The sequence below is a fragment of the Salmo salar genome, unplaced genomic scaffold, assembly GCF_905237065.1.
Source record: "Salmo salar unplaced genomic scaffold, Ssal_v3.1, whole genome shotgun sequence".
NCBI lineage: Eukaryota > Metazoa > Chordata > Actinopteri > Salmoniformes > Salmonidae > Salmo > Salmo salar.
Window position 1 is genome coordinate 428,317 of NW_025550944.1, and position 23,168 is coordinate 451,484.

The following is a 23,168-nucleotide window of genomic DNA, read 5'->3' on the forward strand; positions in this document are numbered from 1 at the left end:
AGCTCATACCGAGACTTGAACCAAGAATCTCTGCCCACCCAAACACACTTGACTTTTCTCTTGAAGCATTCCAACCCATCAAGCTATTGAAAAAGGCCTTCCTCAACAGCACAAGGGGCGACACTTCAGGCTGAGCAGTGAGTTTCACAGCTCCCCATCTGATACACCGGGTATGACCTACCCCAGGAGGATTCACTTTATTACAGCAGTGGCTAATAACAAGTTTGCCTATGGTCTGGGAGACCTAAGGTGAATTGCTCTGTCAGAAGAGGGAAGGTGTCTGTGAGGCCTTGTGGTTGAACCCCACTAAATGATCACGTAGCTGGAGAATTAAAAAAGAAAGGAGAATATTTAACTAGACAAGTCAGTTAAGAACAAATTCTTATTGACAATGACGTGGCACAGTGGGTTAACTGCCTTGTTCAGAACTACAGATTTTTACCTTGTTAGCTCTGGGATTTGATCTAGCAACCTTTCGGTTACTGGCCCAACGGTCTAACCACTTACATACATTTTACAGTATTCCCTCTCTTAAGAAATATCCTTGCGCACATAGCCCCAAGTGCAGTGAGAATGTTTCCCCAACACCATGTAAGACCACTGGACGTGATCCCATTGCTGCCACTAGATGCAACCTATGCCACAAAAGGGAAGACGCAGTAGAATGCTCACAAACGCTAGGTGTTACAGTCTTTTAAAATACAGTCTTTGTCACTACAGTCATTTCAAATAATGTAGTATGCTCACAAACTTAATGAAGACCAGGTCCCATGCCATCCTCATACACTGCAGTAGCATGGCATCATACACTTTATTATAACAAAATAATGTCATTTGACACATTTGTTTACATGGCTTTTTCAAAATGTTCCCTCAAAAACTCACTGGATTATTGATGAACAAGTTCTATACTCATGCGGTGGGTAGTGAGTATAACTATCGTATACATAATTTTATTGTGGAAAATCAAAGTAAGTACACAAAAAAAAAGTCCAGCTGTGTATGTTTATGGTTTTATGACCGGAAATGACGACAGAATCTCACTGCGCAAAGCTTGTCGGGATACAGAGACGGCTTGAGCGCCATATTGGAGTGTAACTAACTAGCTATTGTTATAAATAGGGTCGGGGCTGCTGCTGGCTGAGTTTACATGTTTTCTATAAGTTTGTTCTAAGGAAAAGAGAAAGTTATTGGTGGGTCATGAAAGAAATGTCAGCGTAAGTTGCACACACGCTTAAGACGTTGTAATGTTGTTCAGTCTTCAATATGTGTGTTGTTGTAGAAATATGATAGAATATCTAACGTTAGCTGGCTAGGCTAACACTGTTAGCTAGCTAGTTGCTAACGAACGGCTATCATCACAACAATGCGAGGCTGAGGGAGTTAGCGCAGCTAACAAAGGCCTAGCTATTTGGTGCATCTGTTAACTTTGCTAACTTGCTACTCGACATCATATATATTTCTAAAGTAGCTTGATGACTCGATGGGTTTTTATATGTCGTTGTTTGTATTTCATTGTAGATAACTAACGTTATCTAGCTAATTGTTGATTAACGGTATTTTGTTTATAATCAGCGCTAGGTAACGTTAGCTAGCTAACTTGTTAGCTAACGACGTTAACGTTAGAGCCTTTGAGTTCCTGTTTATAGCTAGAAGATCATATAGATGTATGGTCGTTAACGTGTGCTAGCTACCCGACTTAATAGCCAACGTTAACTAACTTGCTTACACATGCGCTAACATTAGCTGGCTGGCTTATTTTGTTGTAAACATCCCTGTCTGTGTAGTGACCAATAACAGGTCATTTGGAGCTGACGCCGGCGTCATGTCAGACAGGTATTGACCTCGTTAGTTACCTATTTGTGCTTAATCTGTCCAGACCAGCTCAATGAATTGGAAATGAATGAAGCACCATCAAGTCACTTTAAGTTAGTCCACGGTTTGTGTCTTTGTGTGTTTGATTTTCACCCAGTGAGTGAACTAAACATAGGATGGCTCTTCAAATGCAAATATTCTTTATGCCATGTAGCTCGCTGTAGAGTAAATGGGTGGCTTGGGGAAACAAAACAACGCATAGATTGCTAACGTTTAGGTAGCTACGTGATAACTAATAAACAGAATGCTCAAGAAAAAGTATTGACCTCAGGTGAATCAATGTAGTCAGGGCCGAATTCCACAAAACCTGGTCTGCTCAACTCCGTTGGTGGAGTTAATCAGAAACTTCCTTCCCTGTTGCCTTTAGTCGGCTAGACTGAAGTATATGTACTGCAAACAACTTTGAACAATTCAACAGGACATCTATCATATCTATAACATACTCTTCCTCCTCTCTGTGTTGACTTGTACAGGAACAGTAACAGTATGCATGGCGGGCAGCAGCCTCAGAAACACTATGGTATTACCTCGTCCATTAGCATGGCCTTCCCCAGGGAGGTGGACCATCAGTACACACACAAGCTCAGCGAGGCCATGAAACCCTTTGGGGTGTTTGAGGATGAGGACGAACTCAACCACAGGTGAGATGGCGTTCTCATGAAATAAAGCAAAAGATGCCTCCACACGGATGAATACTCCCATAGTTTATTTGTATTTTTTTATTGTGCAATGTTTCCACCCGGAGGTCTTTCAGACATAACCCACGCCTGGGCCCGTGTTCAAAAAGTGTCTCAGAGGAAGCGTGCTGATCTAGGATCAGGGCCCCCCCTCCGTATAATCTTATTCATTAAGATCTAAAACATAAAACTGATCCTGTATCAGCCACACTCGTGCTCTGAGACTTTCAGTGAATACAGGAGCTGGTTGAAGTTGCGTGGTATTTGTTCATTTAGATGCCCTTTGTTTTGCTTAAATGTTTTCCAGGTTAAAGAGTTGTAGGTTTACGTTCTTTTCATATGTGTGTTTGGGATATGCTGGGTTTCGTAGTGGACAGGTGAATTGATTGACGTTATGCTACTTCCCACAGACTCGCAGTTCTTGGGAAATTGAATACATTTGTCAAGGAATGGATTGCCGAGATAAGTGAAACGAAGGTAGGTTCCTTGAAGAACAACGATGACTGAACTGTGTGTGCATCAGTGGTTGCTTTACAGAGATCAAATCATTCCTACTCTGCTATGATATCAATGGGAGAATGATGTGTAAGCATGCTGAGTGATATTGACGTTAATTCCCCTCAGAACCTCCCACCATCGGCGATAACCAATGTAGGGGGAAAGATCTTCACCTTTGGGTCTTACCGGCTTGGAGTTCACACTAAAGGTAATGTCCTATCCTGACTCTTAAAGAGAACACGTGCATGTCTGCATGAGACACCTGTTGTGTGCTGTCAGAGGTATAGCTAAGTTTTGTGTGTGCATGTTTGTGTTGCAGGGGCGGATATTGATGCCTTGTGTGTATCGCCGCGACACGTGGAGAGGACAGACTTCTTCGACTCATTCTTTGCAAAGCTCAAACTGCACGAAGAGATCAAAGACCTACGGGTGAGGTTAAAAAAAATAAAACATTCTCAGGATAATATTCGTATAGTTAAAAAAAACAAGGAATCTCATATTTTATTGAACAGTGTGCGAGAGGATGACAGTGTAGGAAAAATTGAAGAGCGATTGTGTCAAAAGGCAGTAGGCCGGACTGTAACCTACGTTGATACTGTAAATGTGATGGAGGCTGAGGCATGACCACTAGAGTAGCCAGTCCACAATATATTTTCTTAATGTATATTATGGCTATCATCTGTCTGTCCTGCTGTACCTTTGACTTGGCCTGTCAAATTGCTTTAAACATGATGTACTTCTTCTTTCAGGCGGTGGAGGATGCCTTTGTACCTGTGATCAAATTCAAGTTTGACGGCATCGAGGTAAAGGGGTTTTGGATGTACAAATGGTGTCTATTTCAACACTCTGTGAGATGGGTATACCATCAGAGTGGATGTTCACCAACCCAAATCTTTAACGATGGCGCGAACACATTCATTCAACAGTCACATCCAACACATTGACGTTCACATTGAACTAGAACAGAACCCAGGTCAGGCTTTAGATCAACCTCAACACAGTCTTGAAGATAAGAACAGACCCTGGAAATGAGAGGTTTGTGATGCGCATGGTCAGAAACAAGCTGCCAGACCCAAGATTGCGTGAATTATTTGCATATTTGAACATAAAGCATAGGTAGCTAGCTATACTATTGGCATAAACATAATTAATAATCACTATTTAATCAACACCCAAAATCACAATATCCTGTAGTAGATACAGACTATAAGTAGTATTGTACTCCCAACATTTTAGAATTCACAAACCGTCAATAAGAGTACTGATCTAGGATCATGTGTGGCTTTTTTAAAAGTCATACAGAATTAGCGGGTGCTCCCACCTGATCCTAGATCTGCACTTCTTCTCAGAGACTTTGTGAATTTGACCCCAGTGTAATTAAAGTGTACCTGCGCTGTCTTGTTGCCGGGCAGATTGACCTGCTGTTTGCGCGGCTGGCTCTGCAGTCCATCCCAGACAACCTGGATCTGAGAGGAGACTCCCACCTGAGGAACCTGGACATCCGCTGCATCCGCAGCCTCAATGGTACTAATGCTCTCTTCCTGTGGAACTAATGCTCTCTTCCTGTGGAACTAATGCTCTCTTCCTGTGGAACTAGTAGTAATAATAATACATGACATTTAGCAGATGCTTTTATCCAAAGAAACTTATGCAAGCATACGTTTTACACAGGAATTGTACCCACAACCCTTGGCGTCCAATCACTATTCTCTACCTACTAAGCCACACAGGACTTAGTAGGTAGAGAATCGTGTTAAAAAAATAATAATTAAAATGAGAAAAATGCTATTATAACCTCTTTGCAATAAGGAATTGAGACTAAAAGCTCAAGAGAAGTTTCAAGTGTTTATTACCAAGGATGCCATCAGCTGAGTACATACATTTAGAAAGTTAACAAAACATCTTGTAGTCTTCCCTCCTTGTAGGTGTCACCTCCCCAGCTATACATTTTGTAATCCCAATGAGTTTCCCTCCTTTCTCCTGTGGAATGTCCATGGTCCTCTCTTTGTTTAGCCAGATAGTCAGAATCGCACCCCGTCCATCTTCATTGTCCTGGGTCTGACCCTGCTCTCTGATCATAGGCAATTTCCTCTTCTCTGATTAGGTCAACCTGTCTAAATGAGCATACAGTTTCATGTCCTGAACTCCATTAATACTCACAGTAATCATTCACTAAACAGGATAGAAACTACAGTTTAACTTGAAACATGTTACATTTTAATAGAATCCATAAATAGTAGTATACTGAACAAAAATACACGTTCTTATTTACGATGACGGCCTACAAGTTTGGGGTCACTTGGAAATGTCCTTGTAGAATAACATCAAATTGATCAGAAATACAGGACATTGTTAATGTTGTAAATGACTATTGTAGCTGGAAACGGCAGATTTTTTTTTTAATGGAATATCTACATAGGCGTACAGAGGCCCATTATCAGCAACCATCACTCCTGTGTTCCAATGGCACGTTGTGTTAGCTAATCCAAGTTTATCATTTTAAAAGGCTAGTTCATCATTAGAAAACCCTTTTGCAGTTATGTTAGCACAGCTGAAAACTGTTGTCCTGATTAAAGAAGCAATAAAACTGTCCTTCTTTAGACTAGTTGACTATCTGGAGCATCAGCATTTGTGGGTTCGATTACAGGCTCAAAATGGCCAGAATCAAAGAACTTTCTTCTGAAACTCGTCAGTCTATTCTTGTTCTGTGAAATGAATTGCCAAAACACCCAGTCTCAACCTCAAAGGTGAAGAGGCGACTCCGGGATGCTGGCCTTCTTGGCAGAGATGGCTTTGCCACTTTTCTTTGCATCCCGGAGTCGCCTCTTCACTGTTGAGACTGGTGTTTTGCGGGTACTATTTAATGAAGCTGCCAGTTGAGGACTTGAGACGTTTTGATGTTATTTTAATGGACAAAACATTTGCTTTTTAAAAAAACAAGGACATTTCGAGGTGACCCCGAATAGTGTGTATATATGACAAAACACACATCACGACAAGAGGCAACACAACACTACATAAAGAGAAACCTTAGACCACAACATAGTATGTCAACAACATGACAACAACATAGAGGCAGCAACACATGGTAGCAACATGGTAGCAGCACAACATGGTACAAACATTTTTGGGCACAGACAACACAAAGGGCAAGAAGGTAGAGGGAACAATGCATCACACAAAGCAGCCACAACTGTCAGTAAGAGTCCATGATTGAGTCTTTGAATGAAGAGATTGAGATAAAACTGTCCAGTTTGCGTGTTTTTTGCAGCTCGTTCCAGTCGCTCGCTGCAGTGAACTAAAAAGATGTGTGCTTTTGTGACCTTTAGCAGAATGTGACTGGCAGAACGGGTGTTGTATGTGGAGGATGAGGGCTGCAGTAGATATCTCAGATAGGGGGGGTGAGGCCTAAGAGGGCATGAATACTTTCTGAAGGCACTGTACATAGGAATATTACATGGTACTACTTAGAACATAGTACAGTACTAGTATGTAGTACTACATAGTACTAGGACATAGTAATACATGGTACTACATAGTACATAGTAATACTTGGTACTACATAGAACCTAGTACGTAGTAATATATGGTACTACGTACATGGTACCCATATCTGTAGTCATGTTAAACTATGATGTTGTAGTGTATCACCATACCCCATATCTGTAGTCATGTTCAACTATGATGTTGTAGTGTATCACCATACCCCATATCTGTAGTCATGTTCAACTATGATGTTGTAGTGTATCACCATACCCCATATCTGTAGTCATGTTCAACTATGATGTTGTAGTGTATCACCATACCCCATATCTGTAGTCATGTTCAACTATGATGTTGTAGTATATCACCATACCCCATATCTGTAGTCATGTTCAACTATGATGTTGTAGTGTATCACCATACCCCATATCTGTAGTCATGTTCAACTATGATGTTGTAGTGTATCACCATACCCCATATCTGTAGTCATGTTAAACTCTGTTACCTTACACAACTACAGCACCAGCTTTGGAATGACATCAGTGTGGAACTAACCTCCCTCCCTTTACTCTTGTTCTGAGACTAGTGGTTTCTTCTCTCCTCCTCCTCCAGGCTGCAGAGTGACAGATGAGACTATAGTGATTTATTTATTCCTCTCTCCTCCTCCAGGCTGCAGAGTGACAGATGAGATCCTGTACTTGGTACCAAACAAGGAGAACTTCAGACTAACCCTGAGGGCCATCAAGCTGTGGGCCAAACGTGAGTCAGCGCCTAGAATAGACATAGATTTGTCATTAATATCTCCCATTTAATAATTTAGGGTATTGAGGTCATTTAATAATATAGACTGTAATGTATGATATTTAGAAAAATGCTTTTATTCAAAGTGACTGAAAGTCATGGGTTCAAACATTTTACGTACGGGTGGTCCTGGGAATCGAACCAACTACCCTAGTTTTGCAAGCGCCTACCACCCTGCATCCCACTGCTGGCTTGCCTCTGAAGCTAAGCAGGGTCGGTCCCTGGATGGGAGACCAGATGCTGCTGGATGTGGTGTCGGAGAGATAGTAGGGGGAACTCTTCCCTCTGGTCTAAGAAGATCCCAGGGCAGTGAAGGGGACATTTCCCTGTGTAGGGTGCCATCTTTCGGATGGGATGTGAAATGGGTGTTCTGACTCTCTGTGGTCACTAAAGCTCCCATGGCACTAATCGTAAGAGTAGGGGGTGTTGACCCCGGGGGTCATGGCTGAATTCCCAACCTGTCCGCATTTCCATCATGGCCACCTAATAATCCACCTCATTGCTAATTGGCATGTACCTAACTGTGTGACCGGGGATGATGGGCTGTAGGGTGCTGTGTGACCGGGGATGATGGGCTGTAGGGTGCTGTGTGACCGGGGATGATGGGCTGTAGGGTGCTGTGTGACCGGGGATGATGGGCTGTAGGGTGCTGTGTGACCGGGGATGATGGGCTGTAGGGCGCTGTGTGACCGGGGATGATGGGCTGTAGGGTGCTGTGTGACCGGGGATGATGGGCTGTAGGGTGCTGTGTGACCGGGGATGATGGGCTGTAGGGTGCTGTGTGACCGGGGATGATGGGCTGTAGGGTGCTGTGTGACCGGGGATGATGGGCTGTAGGGTGCTGTGTGACCGGGGATGATGGGCTGTAGGGCGCTGTGTGACCGGGGATGATGGGCTGTAGGGCGCTGTGTGACCGGGGATGATGGGCTGTAGGGTGCTGTGTGACCGGGGATGATGGGCTGTAGGGTGCTGTGTGACCGGGGATGATGGGCTGTAGGGTGCTGTGTGACCGGGGATGATGGGCTGTAGGGCGCTGTGTGACCGGGGATGATGGGCTGAAGGGCGCTGTGTGACCGGGGATGATGGGCTGTAGGGCGCTGTGTGACCGGGGATGATGGGCTGTAGGGCGCTGTGTGACCGGGGATGATGGGCTGTAGGGCGCTGTGTGACCGGGGATGATGGGCTGTAGGGCGCTGTGTGACCGGGGATGATGGGCTGTAGGGCGCTGTGTGACCGGGGATGATGGGCTGTAGGGCGCTGTGTGACCGGGGATGATGGGCTGTAGGGCGCTGTGTGACCGGGGATGATGGGCTGTAGGGCGCTGTGTGACCGGGGATGATGGGGAGGGCGCTGTGTGACCGGGGATGATGGGCTGAAGGGCGCTGTGTGACCGGGGATGATGGGCTGTAGGGCACTGTGTGACCGGGGATGATGGGCTGTAGGGCGCTGTGTGACCGGGGATGATGGGCTGTAGGGTGCTGTGTGACCGGGGATGATGGGCTGTAGGGCGCTGTTGTTACCGGGGATGATGGGCTGTAGGGTGCTGTGTGACATTTCTAGATATATTTTACGACTGGGAAACTAAATTGAGCTTTTTTTTATTGTACAAGTAGTTCAGATCGTAGTACTTCCCCCTTTTCTGACTGGTCTTTTCTGTTTTGAACCTGCTGAATATGACCCATTTGTTAACACATTTTATCCACACATGAATGTTAGTTGCTTTGCAATAAAGCATCAGTTAAATGGCCTATATGATGTGCCCCCCTCCCTGTCCCCCAGGCCGTGGGATCTACTCCAACATGTTGGGCTTCCTGGGTGGAGTCTCCTGGGCCATGCTGGTAGCCAGGACCTGCCAGCTCTACCCCAATGCTGTGGCTGCCACTCTCGTACACAAGTTCTTCCTCGTCTTCTCCAAATGGTACACAAGGAGCCCCATACCCTCGCTTTACATTCCACATCCAGTACTCACAAAGCATCTCAGAGCAGGAGAACTCATCTAGGATTGTGCCTTTTTAAAATCACAATGTATAGGGGAGACTTGGCTCTAGATCAGCTCTTATCTGAGGCACTGTGTGAGTATGGGCCCTGATTAGTTTAAATGGGTGTGACTAAATGGCTCCTGATTAGTTTAAATGGTTTTGATGATATGGGCCCTGATTAGTTTAAATGGGTGATGATGATATGGGTAGCCTGTATAGTCGATGACCTGCTATGATGAAGAAATATTGTTGCTTTGAAATCTCCATTGTTTTGAAAGGCTATCAATTCACTCAATCTGTTCTGTAGGGAATGGCCGAATCCTGTGCTTTTGAAACAGCCTGAAGACAGCAATCTGAATCTACCTGTTTGGGATCCACGAGTAGGTGTCTGCTGTTGAGTTTGTGTGTGTGTTCAAGATGCACAAATTCCACAAGAAATATATGGGATGAACAAAACAAGTTGATAAAATGCTTGCATGCTGTGTGTGTCTGTGGGGGATAAAGCTGCTCTTGCCCTGTGCCAACTCTCCTCTCTACCCGTTTCCAGGTGAACCCGTCAGACAGGTACCACCTGATGCCCATCATCACGCCAGCCTACCCCCAGCAGAACTCCACCTACAACGTCTCCACTTCCACACGCACCATCATGAGTGAGGAGTTCAAATACGGTGGGTACCTAACTCCTGACCCTAACCTGGCTGATCTAGGATCAGGTCCCCATCCCCCATCCATATTATCATGTTCATTATGAGCTAAAAGGCTAAACTGATCCTAGATCAGGCCACCAATACATAAATATGTAGGCAGATGTGACTGCGAGTCGCTTTGGATAAATGTGTCTGCTAAATGGCAAAAAATAAATCAATATTTCTCCATATATTTGCAGCAGGATTCATCTCAAAATGCTTTCTTTTACATCATATTATTACACCGTGCAGTGAGGAGTGCTTTGTGCTGGTTCTGTATAGTGGTCCTGTAGGACTCTGTTCATAGAACATGGCGTTCATTCTAAATTTCTCATCTGGGAAACCTAGAAGTAGAATCTTGTGTAATTGTGTCAGATGTTTGGTTATGTTCTGGGGGCGTCTGTATGAGAGGAGACTCTAACCAGACTAGAGAATTCTCCACCCCCCCTAAACAGAGACTCTCTCAGGAAAGCAATGGGGGGGTCTGTGCAACCAGACGGAAGTTCCTCGTTAATCGTTGCGTCCCACATTCTGTTGACGGACGCTATGATACCATCCTATGTTACATGCGTCTGTCCACAAGCAATGACTAAATGTCTTCCACCAACAGGTCTCAGTGTCACAGATGACATCCTTCAGGGGAAAACCGACTGGTCTAAACTGTTCCAGCCGCCCAACTTTTTCCTCAAGTACAAGTACGTATTTATACATTTCAATGTTTATTTCCCTGTTTATTTTTTTAATGCATTTTAAATGTTGAAATGTTTGAAAGGTTGTTTATTTGCATGCCAATTTATGTTTTGTCTTTAATAGGCATTATATTGTTCTGACTGCCAGTGCATCCACAGAAGAAAACCAATTAGAATGGTAAGTGTTTTATATGGGAACGTGGCACTGCTAAGGTCCTTTAAGATCTGTTTAGCATCTTACCCTAGGCAAACAAGTCAAACCGGTAAAAGCAAAGCTTTTCTATTATATTGACAAGATAGTCGAGTGACCGCTCTAACAATGGAAATGCATGTCCTCAAAGATGGAAGGCAGGCGGGAGTAGGTGAAATCAGGTGTGACTATTCTAGCTCATTGTCAAATCCCTGAGCGGGTTCCTTCCTCTCCAGCAACTGAGTTAGGAAGGACGTCTATCTTTGTAGTGACTGAATGTTTTGATACACCATCCAAAGTATAATAACTTCATTCTCAAATGGATATTCAATGTCTGCTTTTTTAAAAACCGATCTACCAATAGGTGCACTTTGTGAGGCATTGGAAAAAACCACGCTTATTTTAATTTCTTTATTAATTTGTAAGTATTTCAAAAAACGTCATTCCACTTGGACTTTATGGGTATTGTGTGTAGGCCAGTTGCACAAAATCTCAATTTAATCCCTTTTAAATTCCGGCTGTAACACAATAAAATGTGGGAAAAGTCCAGGGGTGTGAATACTTTCTGAAGGCACACTACATTCTATGACAGCAGTGTTATCTCCAATGGGTATATTGACCAATAGCCGTTCACAACATTTTCAGAAATTTAAACAATGCTTTGTACAAGATTCCAAATTCTCGTCATGAATGGCTAAATGTAATGCTCAAAGGTGCTAACAAGGTGTCCATTCTGAAAGGTGGCCCAACTCTAAATATATGTCTCTGACCCCAGTAATGTTATGAACCTCCAGTCTGTTCCTCTCCCTCTAGGATTGGTCTGGTGGAGTCTAAGATCCGTGTCCTGGTGGGGAACCTGGAGAGGAACGAGTACATCACCCTGGCACACGTCAACCCCACGTCCTTCCCCGGGAACAAGGAGAGCTGTAGCGAGTGAGTCTCTAGACTCCACACCTTTTGTGAAGTTTGAAGGCACCAGAAATATTGGGGTTGTGTTCATTAGGGCACAAGACGGAAACCTTGTTTAAAAATCATTTTTCATGGCCTTGTGCCCCGCGTAGGTGGAGATTTCACTTAAAGGAATACTTTGAGGTTTTGGCACTGAGGCCCTTTGTCTACTTCCGCAGAGTCAGATGAAGTCGTGAATATCATTTTGCGTGCAGTTTGAAGGAAGTTGCTAATTAGCGCTAGTGCAATTGCTAACTAGAATTGGCACAATAACTGGAAGGCTATGGGTATCTGCTTCATTGCGCTAACGCTAGTTAGCGTTTTTAAATATACATTTTAGTCATTTAGCAAACACTCTTATCCATAGCGACTTAGTTATTGGATTGATCTTAAGGTAGCCTCGTGAGTCAACCACATCTTAGTCATAGTAACTACATTTTCCCTCAAAGTAGCGACAAGCAAAGCCGGTGCTAGTAGGAGAAGTGCTAGTGCAAAGCAGTCAAGGGTGTTTGTTTTTTAGTAAGACGCCCACAGGACGAACTGACTCAAGCTACCACCAGGGATCACATGGAGACGATTTGGAACTTGTCTGTCTTGAATGATCAGATTGAAGCATTTTTAGATGTTTGATAAATGTCAGACAAATGTACCCAGCTGATGTTAGTGGTGGGTCTTTCAGCGGGAACCAGTTTGTCTCCATGTACCCAGCTGATGTTAGTGGTGGGTCTTTCAGCAGGAACCAGTTTGTCTCCATGTACCCAGCTGATGTTAGTGGTGGGTCTTTCAGCAGGAACCAGTTTGTCTCCATGTACCCAGCTGATGTTAGTGGTGGGTCTTTCAGCGGGAACCAGTTTGTCTCCATGTACCCAGCTGATGTTAGTGGTGGGTCTTTCAGCGGGAACCAGTTTGTCTCCATGTACCCAGCTGATGTTAGTGGTGGGTCTTTCAGTAGGAACCAGTTTGTCTCCATGTACCCAGCTGATGTTAGTGGTGGGTCTTTCAGCAGGAACCAGTTTGTCTCCATGTACCCAGCTGATGTTAGTGGTGGGTCTTTCAGCGGGAACCAGTTTGTCTCCATGTACCCAGCTGATGTTAGTGGTGGGTCTTTCAGCAGTAACCAGTTTGTCTCCATGTACCCAGCTGATGTTAGTGGTGGGTCTTTCAGCAGTAACCAGTTTGTCTCCATGTACCCAGCTGATATTTGTGTTGTCTTCCAAAAGGAATGAGTTTGTCTCCATGTGGTTCATTGGGATCATCTTCAAGAAAGTGGAGAATGCGGAGAGCGTCAACATCGACCTGACCTACGACATCCAGTCCTTCACAGATACAGGTAATACCACACACTCACACGGTTAGTTCACCCAAATTACCAAATGACGTATTGGTTTCCTTAGGCTGTAACAGACTGCTGACAACAGTCCATGCTTTGGTTTAGTTTCCCCTGGCACTGTTTCCACATGCTCACGTTTTAGCATTTGTGGCACAATTCAATTCATGGGACTCATTAGCATTTTTGGCGCATCATGTTCAAATCATCTTTAAGTGACTTCGTTGAGCTTCACAATCAATTCTAGATACTTTTGGATGATTTGAACATGTGTGAAAAATGCTAATAGCGGTCCCATGACTTGAATGGGATTTGTGCCACAAATGCTAAAACGTTAGCATGTGGAAACGGTGCCAGGGAAACAAAACCAATGCATGAATTGCTGTCAAATTGTGTCCATAGACCGCTTATATGCTAAGGAAACCAATGTGTAATTTAATAATTTGAGTGAACTATCCCTTTTAGATCTGTCTATGTTGGTAGAGGGAACTCTAAATGACTCCATGTCCCATGACCCCTTTCTGCAGTTTACAGGCAGGCCAACAACATCAATATGCTGAAGGATGGGATGAAGATTGAAGCGACGCACGTGAAGAAGAAGCAGCTCCACCAGTACCTTCCTGTTGAGCTGGTGCAGAGGAAGAAGAGGGTAGGATGGATTCTCTCTTCAGGCAGAGGCTCTATTCCTTTCTGCCATTCCTGGTCTCCTTCTCAACCGTATTTCAAGGGCCCTCCCCTTGGCCCTTATTCTCAATGCGTTTTGAAAAGGGGGCCAGGAGAGGAGATATTGAGAAAAGCCAATGTGTAGTTTAGACATATATTTATTTAAGAAATGCATTTGAACAAATCATCATCTTGTGATTGGCTTTGTACTAAGTTTTTGTTCTCTCGTTGTCCCTCTTTGCTTCCTCCTTTCCACACCCATCTTTCCCCCACTCCCCTCACTACAGAGCATAGTGGAGCTGAACCGTAACTCCAACGGCGGGAGTTCCAAGCGTTCCTCTCTTGATGGCAGTCAGCTGGACAGTTCCAGAGACACAGACTCCGGGACTCCCTTCAGCTCGCCCAGCTCCGTCTGCAAGCCGTCCAGGCCAGCCGCCTCAGACACAGACGACAGGTGGGTACACCTCACATAGAACAGGGAAGAACCAGGGAGACTTGTATAATTAAGCAATAAGGCACAAGGGGGTGTGCTATATGGCCAATATACCACGGCTAAGGGCTGTTCTTAAGCACAACGCAAAGTGGAGTGTCTGGATACAGCCATTAGCCGTGGTATATTGGCCATATACCACAAACCCCCAAGGTGCCTTATTGCTATTATAAACTGGTTACCAATGTAATTAGAGCAGTAAAAATACATGTTTTGTCATACCCGTGGTATACGGTGGGATATACCACAGCTGTCAGCCAATCAGCATTCAGGACTCGAGCCACCCAGTTTATAATATGTTCAAGGCTACAGCAGAAGATCTATCACATGTAGTTTATGCTTGTGTACCTCATCACTACTTAACGGTACCATTTGACACTAGAAGTTTTAGTTCCCCCCCCCCTTTTATTTATTCCATGATGCATATTTATACATTTTATTTCCACAATTGACAAAATGAATAAATTAAATAATGTATATTTTCATTATTTCATGTTCCTTGTTTCAGGTCATCATAACATGTTTAACTTAATAGCGCAATTATGAATATAACGATCTGTCCCGTGCAGTTTGACACCCCCCCAAGCCGCCAGTCTCTCTGTTTGTGGAGATCAGCTCCTCAGTGCCAGACGTCTCTCCACCCAGGACCGATCAGGAGCAGGGTTTGTCCATCCCCGTCATTGGATCAAGTGAGTGTCCAGCGTTCTTCTCTCCTGTCAGATATACATGGTCTACATACTAGTGTTGTTGAAAGTCACTGCTGTGAAAAATTGCACTAAAGGAATGTTGAAATGTGGTTGATTGGGTTATTAACCTGTCTCCCTCTCAATCATTCTCACTCCCCCCTCTGCCCTCGCTCTTTTTTCCCTCATTTCTGTCTCGCTCTTTCTCCCTTGCCTTCTCTTTCTCCTAACCTCCTCTTTCCCCCTCTGTCCCTATAGAGTCCAAGCACTCTGCCCCCACGGGCCCAGTCGGTAGAACCATTCCTACAGTAGTGGGTAGGAGCGTGGTCTCTCTCCCTGGCAGCACCAGCTCTACAGAGCAGAACCAGAACGGAGCCAACAGACTCCACTCCCCTACGCTGGAGGATCAGTCCAAGAGACTGAAAGACGGGGCAGAGCCGGTGAGTTGAATTTGTATTGTAAAATGAATACACCGACTCCCCAGAACACAGGTTACATCTAGATTACTCAACAGAACCTCTTCATGGAAAAGTATATTGCAGGTTTGCTAGAGCTCCTGTAGAAAACAATGACTCCTGTCAGTTTGGACAGAAACAATGTGCACTGGTCACGGTGAGCGCTTATTGTCTCTGTCCTTTGTGTACAGCTGGCTGATGTCTTGACCTTCAAGGAGCCGTACCCTCCGTCTGGTGACGGCAGGGAGCAAGGGGACGGAGTCAAAGTGGTGAGAACCCCTGTTTTACCCCCCCTCCCTGTTGGTAATGTCCTTTGTTGGTGTGAATGCCACTTTGTGATTTGACACTGAACATTCATGTTGTGTTGTATCACTCATTGGGTTTTTCACCCCCAGGTGAGTTCTCCAGCAGGCAGCACCATTCCTACAGTAGTAGGCAGGAGCGTTGTACCCTGCCTGGACTCCTCTAGAGATACCACCAGCCCGACAGAGCAGAACCAGAACGGAGCCACCGCTGCAGCCAAGAGACCTCACTCCCCCACACAGGACGGATCCCCCAAGAGGATACGAGACACTGCAGATCTGGTGAGGAGAGGGAGTGGTCCCTGGATGGATATGTCCAGGGCTATCCTCCACATCCAGACTAAATCCTGTCAAATGCTTCGTAGACTAACAGTGAAATGCTTTCTTACCACTTATTTTCCAAAAACGCAGAGTTAAAGATCAAATATAGAAATAGTGACATGAGGAATAAATACAAAGTGGATAACAATGAGTAAAAATAACATGGCTATATTCAGGAAGTAGCAGGTAATAACATGGCTATATACAGGAAGTAGCAGGTAATAACATGGCTATATACAGGAAGTAACTATGTACATATAGAAAGCAGTATAGTGACTAGGCAACAGGATAGATAAGACAGTAGCCGAGTTCAGCGTGTGGGCCAAGTCCAGGTTCTCTCATGCATGGCTCAGTGTTGCTTGCCTCGGAAGCGAGCATAAAAGGCATTTAGCTCTTCTGGTAGGCTCACGTTGCTGGACAGCTTGCGGCTGGGTTTCCCTTTGTAATCCATGATAGTTTGCAAGCCCTGCCACATCCGACGAGTGTCAGAGCCAGCGAAGTAGGATTCGATCTTATTCCTGTATTGCCGCATAACCTGTTTAACCTCTATGGGCTAGGTGGGACGCAAGCGTCCCACCCGTGGTGCACTCCATCAACAGCAGGTGCATTTCAAGAGCGGCAAATTTGAATCCAAATAAATGTCAAAATTCAAATTTTTCAAACATACAACTATTTTACACCCTTTGAAAGATAAACATCTCCTTAATCTAACCACGTTTTACGATTTCAAAAAGGTTTTACGGCGAAAGCATAAATTTGGAGTATGTTAGGACAGTACATTTACAAGAGTTGTGTGTAATGTTTTGTCAATTCAAAGACAGGGTCACCAAAACCATAAAACCAGCTAAAATGATGCACTAACCTTTTACAATCTCCATCAGATGACACTCCTAGGACATTATGTTAGACAATGCATGCATTTTTAGTTCTATCAAGTTCATATTTATATCCAAAAACAGCGTTTTACTATGGCATTGATGTTGAGGAAATCATTTCCCTCCAATAACCGGCAGTCAAGTCAGCAACACAAATTAAATAATTAAAATTAGAAAACATTGGTAAAATATTATATTGTCATTTAAAGAATTATAGATTTACATCTCTTGAACGCAATCAACTTGCCAGATTTAAAAATAACCTTACTGGGAAATCACACTTTGCAATAATCTGAGCACTGCGCCCAGAAAAATACGCGTTGCGATACAGACAAGCCGTCATGTTGGGGAGATCTAAAATCAAAAATACTATGTAAATAATCCATTACCTTTGATTCTCTTCATCAGATGTCACTTCCAGGTATCACAGGTCCATAACGAATGTAGTTTTGTTCAAAAAAAGCTCATCATTTATGTCCAAAAATCTCCGTCTTGTTAGCACATGATCTAAGCCCGCCGGACTTCACTTCATGAACGAGGGGAAAAAATATATTTCCGTTCGTTCAAACATGTCAAACGTTGTATAGCATAAATCATTAGGGCCTTTTTTAACCAGAACATGAATAATATTCAAGGTGGACGAATGCATTCTCTTTTATAACGTATTGGAACGAGGGTACCCAACATGAACTCGCGCGCCAGGTGTCTAATGGGCCATCATCGTTCCATGGCTCTTGTTCGGTCAGATCTCCCTCCAGAAGACTCAAAACACTTTGTAAAGGCTGGTGACATCTAGTGGAAGCAATAGGAAGTGCCAAAATATTCCTCAGCCCCTGTGTTTTTCAATGGCATAGGTTTAAAGGTAATACAACACATCAGGTATCCACTTCATGTCAGAAAATGTCTCAGGGTTTTGCCTGCCAAATGAGTTCTGTTATACACAGACACCATTCAAACAGTTTTAGAAACTTTAGGGTGTTTTCTATCCATATATAATAAGTATATGCATATTCTAGTTACTGGGTAGGATTAGTAACCAGATTAAATCGGGTACATTTTTTTATCCAGCCGTGCAAATACTGCCCCCTAGCCCTAACAGGTTAATGGCTTGTTGGAGGTCGTAACAGGATTTAATGTAAGCTTCCAGATTAGTGTACCATTCCTTGAAAGCGGCAGCTCTATCCTTTAGCTAGAGTGATCAATTTTGAATTTGGAAGAGTCATGGAATGCCTGTAATCCATGGCTTCTGGTTGGAATATGTACGTACGGCCAGTGTGGGGACGACGCCGTCGATGCACTTATTAATCACCCTTTCACTATTGTCTCACAGGAGCTGTATAAATATACATTTTTTGTTGGAAAATGTTTTTAGGTTAATGAGGTCATATTGTCAGTCTCACTTTCTCTCACTCTTTCTCCAGCTGGTGTCCGGTGATGACTCTGCATTCAAGGAGCCGTTCCCTCTATCTAGCGACGGCCAGGAGCAAGGGGACGGAGTGAACGTCGTGAGTACTCTTCTTTCAACCCACTGCACTCCGAACACCAACTGAACTCTAGAAATACACACCTCACATTATTCAGAGGTTTTATGTCAGTCGATTATTGCCTTTCATTTAAAAAAAAAAATGGTTTCTCTTAACAGGAAAGTCTTGGTGGGGTAAAGGCTATGCCTATTCCAACTATCGACACATCAAGAACACAGGTACTGATTTTTATTAGCTAGAATGCTTGAAAGCAGTCTTCAAATTAGTAGTTGATTTGAAATCTCATAATGTGTGTGTGCACATGTCTGCTTTTATTTCTCCATGTGTGTGTCCATCCTCAGAGACTTCCCAGTATGGAGCTGCCAGATGTGACCTCCCCCCTCCCCAGCAGTAACCACCAGCGGGTGGTTAAGAACTCCATCAGACTAGCCCTCAACAGGCACAGGTAACCCCAGGTAACGCCCCCCCCTCCCAAACCCCCTCCTTCACGAGGCCAGGACCTACAACACTGACTAGCTCCAGACCTGAGATCCAAAATCAAGACTACTGTGGTAAAACCTAGTGAGGAAGCCCGATTTTTAACTCTCCCACTCACCCCACCCTGTCACTGGACGATGGGCAACGACAGTCCCTTGTTCCCCAAAAAATGTCATCTCTGTTTCTATGGTCCTTCCCAGTTGAGCCTGAAGCAGAAATGAAAATGCTGATTTAAGATTGGGTTGGAGAAGAGTTGGATTTATTTATTTTTGTAAATTTCCCCCTCTTACTCTGTGTAGTTGTGTTTTAAATGGCCTTAACGTGTCGATGCTTGCTACTACACCGGTCTGTACCATCCTAATGTTTTGACAAATGGAAGACTTCTACAGTAGGTGTAGTTTATTGTACATAGCTCGTCTTTAAAAAAAGAAAAAAAGTATCACAGACCTTTAGTCTTTCCATACAGCTGTTATAGTTTTATGATCTAAAATGAAAGAAAAAAAAATGTTTAAAAAATGTATTGTCCCCCCCACTGTTTGTCAACCGCATCACAACGTGACCTTGATAGCCAATCTCAGCCTTCCCACCCAGTAGACTCAGCAACCTGGGTTGTGTTCATTTGGGCCCAACATATGAAAAATGTTTTGCAACAGAAACCTAAAATGAGCATTCCTTTTGGACAAGTTCAGATAGTACCTCCCTTTTTTCTTCCTGTATGTCCCCCCCCTCTAGGTTAACAGGACCTCCTGTATGTCCCCCCCCTCTAGGTTAACAGGACCTCCTGTATGTCCCCCCCCCTCTAGGTTAACAGGACCTCCTGTATGTCCCCCCCCCAGGTCGGTTAACAGGACCTCCTGCGTATATCCCTTCCTCTTGGTTAACAGGACCTCCTGTATGTCCCCCCCCAGGTCGGTTAACAGGACCTCCTGCGTATATCCCTTCCTCTTGGTTAACAGGACCTCCTGTATGTCCCCCCCCAGGTCGGTTAACAGGACCTCCTGCGTATATCCCTTCCTCTTGGTTAACAGGACCTCCTGCGTATATTCCCCCCCAGGTCGGTTAACTGGACCTCCTGCGTATATCCCTTCCTCTTGGTTAACTGGACCTCCTGCGTATATCCCTTCCTCTTGGTTAACAGGACCTCCTGCGTATGTCCCTTCCTCTTGGTTAACAGGACCTCCTGCGTATATCCCTTCCTCTTGGTTAACAGGACCTCCTGCGTATGTCCCTTCCTCTTGGTTAACAGGACCTCCTGCGTATGTCCCTTCCTCTTGGTTAGCAGGACCTCCTGCGTATGTCCCTTCCTCTTGGTTAACAGGACCTCCTGCGTATGTCCCTTCCTCTTGGTTAACAGGACCTCCTGCGTATGTCCCTTCCTCTTGGTTAACAGGACCTCCTGCGTATGTCCCTTCCTCTTGGTTAACAGGACCTCCTGTGTATGTCCTCTCTCAAGCTTTGGCACCCACTAGAATAGAGAGAACCAACTCTCCTGGAGATCTACTGGGTATTGTAGGTTTTTCCTCCTGCCCTGCACTAGATTCACACACCTGATTCAGCCAACCAGGGTCCTGAGGGGCAGATCATTAGTAGAATCGGGTGTTTTATAGTAGGGTTGGAACACAACCCTGCGTGCGGTAGGCTCCCCAGGGAATGTACTAAACATGAGGGACTGAACGGTTGTGTTGCGTGCTAGCAGGGTCATGGTTGTGAGGTGGTTCACCACTGGGTTTGTGTTGTGGAAAGGGTTTCAAGCTTTTGCTGGTGTGTGTATGTGAGGATGTTGGTGTACATGAGTGTGTGTTGTAATTCCCTCAGTGTGGGGTGTTGACCCTTTGCACCTCCCGTGGAGGTTGTTAAACATGGCTTCTCCTGGGGTCATCCTGGGCTGAGTCCCAAATAGCACCCAATTCTGTATGTAGTGTACTTTTTCGACCAGAGCCCTATACGGCCCTGGTCAATAGAAGTGCCCTATGTAGGGAACAGGGTGCAATTTCAGATGCAGTCTGGTCGAGGAGTTGACCTCTCAAATCAAATTTCAGGACTCATACTCACAACATTTCTGAGTACGAGTGCTGATCTAGGATCAGGTCCCCCTTGTCTATATAATTGTTTGTTTTTAAGCAGTCAGGCATGTGGGGATGTGGTATATGGCCAATATTCCACGGCTAAGGGCTGTTCTTATGCACGACGCAACACGGAGTGCCTGGATACAGCCCTTAGCCGCGGTATATTGACCATATACCACAAACCCCCAAGGTGCTTTATTGCTATTATAACCTGATTATCAACGTAATTGGAGCAGTAAAAAAATAAATGTTTTGTCATATCCGTGGTTATATACCACGGCTGTCAGCCAATCATCACGGTCTTGTATACCACGGCTGTCAACCAATCAGCATTCAGGGCTTGAACCACACAGTTTATAATATGATTTAAACGGCAAAACCGACTGTAGATCAGCAGTGGTGCTCTGAGACCCTTTGAGTACAAGCCCTGCTCTCGTTAAACAGTGATCTCTCTCCATTCTACATTGGTTAGGTGTACAGAAAGCATCCATGAATGCATCCCAAATGGCACCCTATTCCCTACATGGGGCTCTGGTTAAGAGTAGTGCACTAAATAGGGAATAGGGTGTTATTTGGGATGCACACTAGGTGTATTCTCTTCATTCATATTTTTGTTGTCTTATTGCTTTGTGTGTATTTGTACCATTTTTATATCATCTGTTCTAGCAGCTTAAGGCTCTCAATGACTTTTACACCACTCTGTTTTCAACAACTTTCTCTGATTTTTGAGAAATAATTAACAGGTCATTTATCAGTTGTTTTTGTAGGGCAACAAGTTGTATTTGAAAAGGTATTTTTGTATGTACTGTGTATCACCTTTAAACCAGACCATTAAATCCATAAAACCCCTAGCTCTCCTTTTGTCTTGTTTTGCATCTCATTGACTCTATTCCCTGCAGACTCTAGAGAATCATTGTATCACCTAAACCGTTGTGAAATATATTTTCAATAACCTAAAACATTGTGTTTTCAACTGTTTTGAAGCTGAAAGTAAAATGCACAAGATCTACCGCTTACCAGACTGTCTTTAAATGGGAATTACATATCTATAACTCATTTTCTATCTGAAACTGAAATGATTTACAACTACATAATGGACCTATGTCTACCACCTTCTTTTCCAGAAATGGACAGATTTTTAGATGAATTGTACAACATTTAAACAAGACATCAGATGTTGATCCCTTCAGTGTTTATTAGTGTGGAAAGCAAATCGGCTCCTGTAGCACAGCTAGAGAAAGATACTGTACTCCCAGGTCAGGATGCCAACTACCTGGTTGGCACCGTTGATGCAGTGCCTGGTGAAGTCTCTGTACCCTAGATCTTCTGTCCAGTACTGGTAACACTAAAGCCACAGCGCTTGTTTATTGGAAACCAATTCCACTAAGACAGTTACTTAGAAACACTTACTGGCAATGTACAGTAGTACCATGGCCTGTAGACTAAGAGGTTAAGGAGCTAAGGTGTTGGGATCATCCACCGTACATCTGGTCTGCTACGTACACACATAATCACATTAGTGGAAACGGAGGGTGTTTTCAGGGCATGCCTGATCGTAACTAGATATTTCAAAGTCGCTTCAGGGAGAAGTTTAGCTAATCCTAACCTTTTCCTGACATTAACCTAATTCTCCTAACCTGTCACATGAATTATCCTAAACTGCTGTGTAAGATCTCCTAACCTCTGCAAAAAGTCACTTATTTTAGACAAATCCGGCATGCCTGCCCTGCAGTGGCGGTTCTAGACCATTTCAACTGTGGGGGCCAAGCTGGGGCCAATTGTACTGTTAGAGGGGCCAGTTACATTAGACATTGTTGTCATATCGTTTTCTTCACTGCATTGCAGGCATTAGCAGGTAAAAGACCATGTTCATAATCATTAGTGTTCCGCGTTGCCACTGTCTAATAACGGATGTAGAAAAAGAACGATAGCAAAAATTTTATGTAGAGATTATTTCATACTCCACATTTAGGGGGTCCAAAATTGTTGTCACAGGGGCCCCGCCCCCCCCTCCCCCAGAACCGCCCCTGCTGCCCTGAGAACAGCGTGGGTTGGGAATAACACGATACTCCTACATATGCACCATTCAACCCAGGTATTTCTGCTGCGTTCAAGTACTAGTCAAAAATCCGGTTTGCAAACTGGTGGAACGTGGCCTGTGTATAACTACAACCAGGTAGCACGTTGGAAATGTCTGAG

The 23,168-nt window shown here is 44.2% G+C and overlaps 1 protein-coding gene across 1 annotated transcript; it reads left to right on the forward strand.

The window, feature by feature from the left end:
• The first annotated feature begins 1,057 nt into the window (after positions 1-1,057).
• Positions 1,058-21,820, forward strand: papolg (poly(A) polymerase gamma). Its single transcript, XM_045714162.1, is given in 24 exon segments — positions 1,058-1,217; positions 2,349-2,516; positions 2,963-3,029; positions 3,177-3,258; positions 3,370-3,479; positions 3,800-3,853; positions 4,463-4,574; positions 7,203-7,292; positions 9,114-9,252; positions 9,621-9,693; positions 9,861-9,981; positions 10,610-10,694; positions 10,813-10,866; positions 11,692-11,811; positions 13,047-13,156; positions 13,681-13,802; positions 14,104-14,270; positions 14,877-14,995; positions 15,248-15,429; positions 15,636-15,713; positions 15,840-16,028; positions 18,364-18,447; positions 18,585-18,644; positions 18,768-21,820. Coding segments are annotated over 24 exon segments (2,511 nt in total). The 5' UTR covers positions 1,058-1,200; the 3' UTR covers positions 18,876-21,820.
• The last annotated feature ends 1,348 nt before the right edge of the window (positions 21,821-23,168 follow it).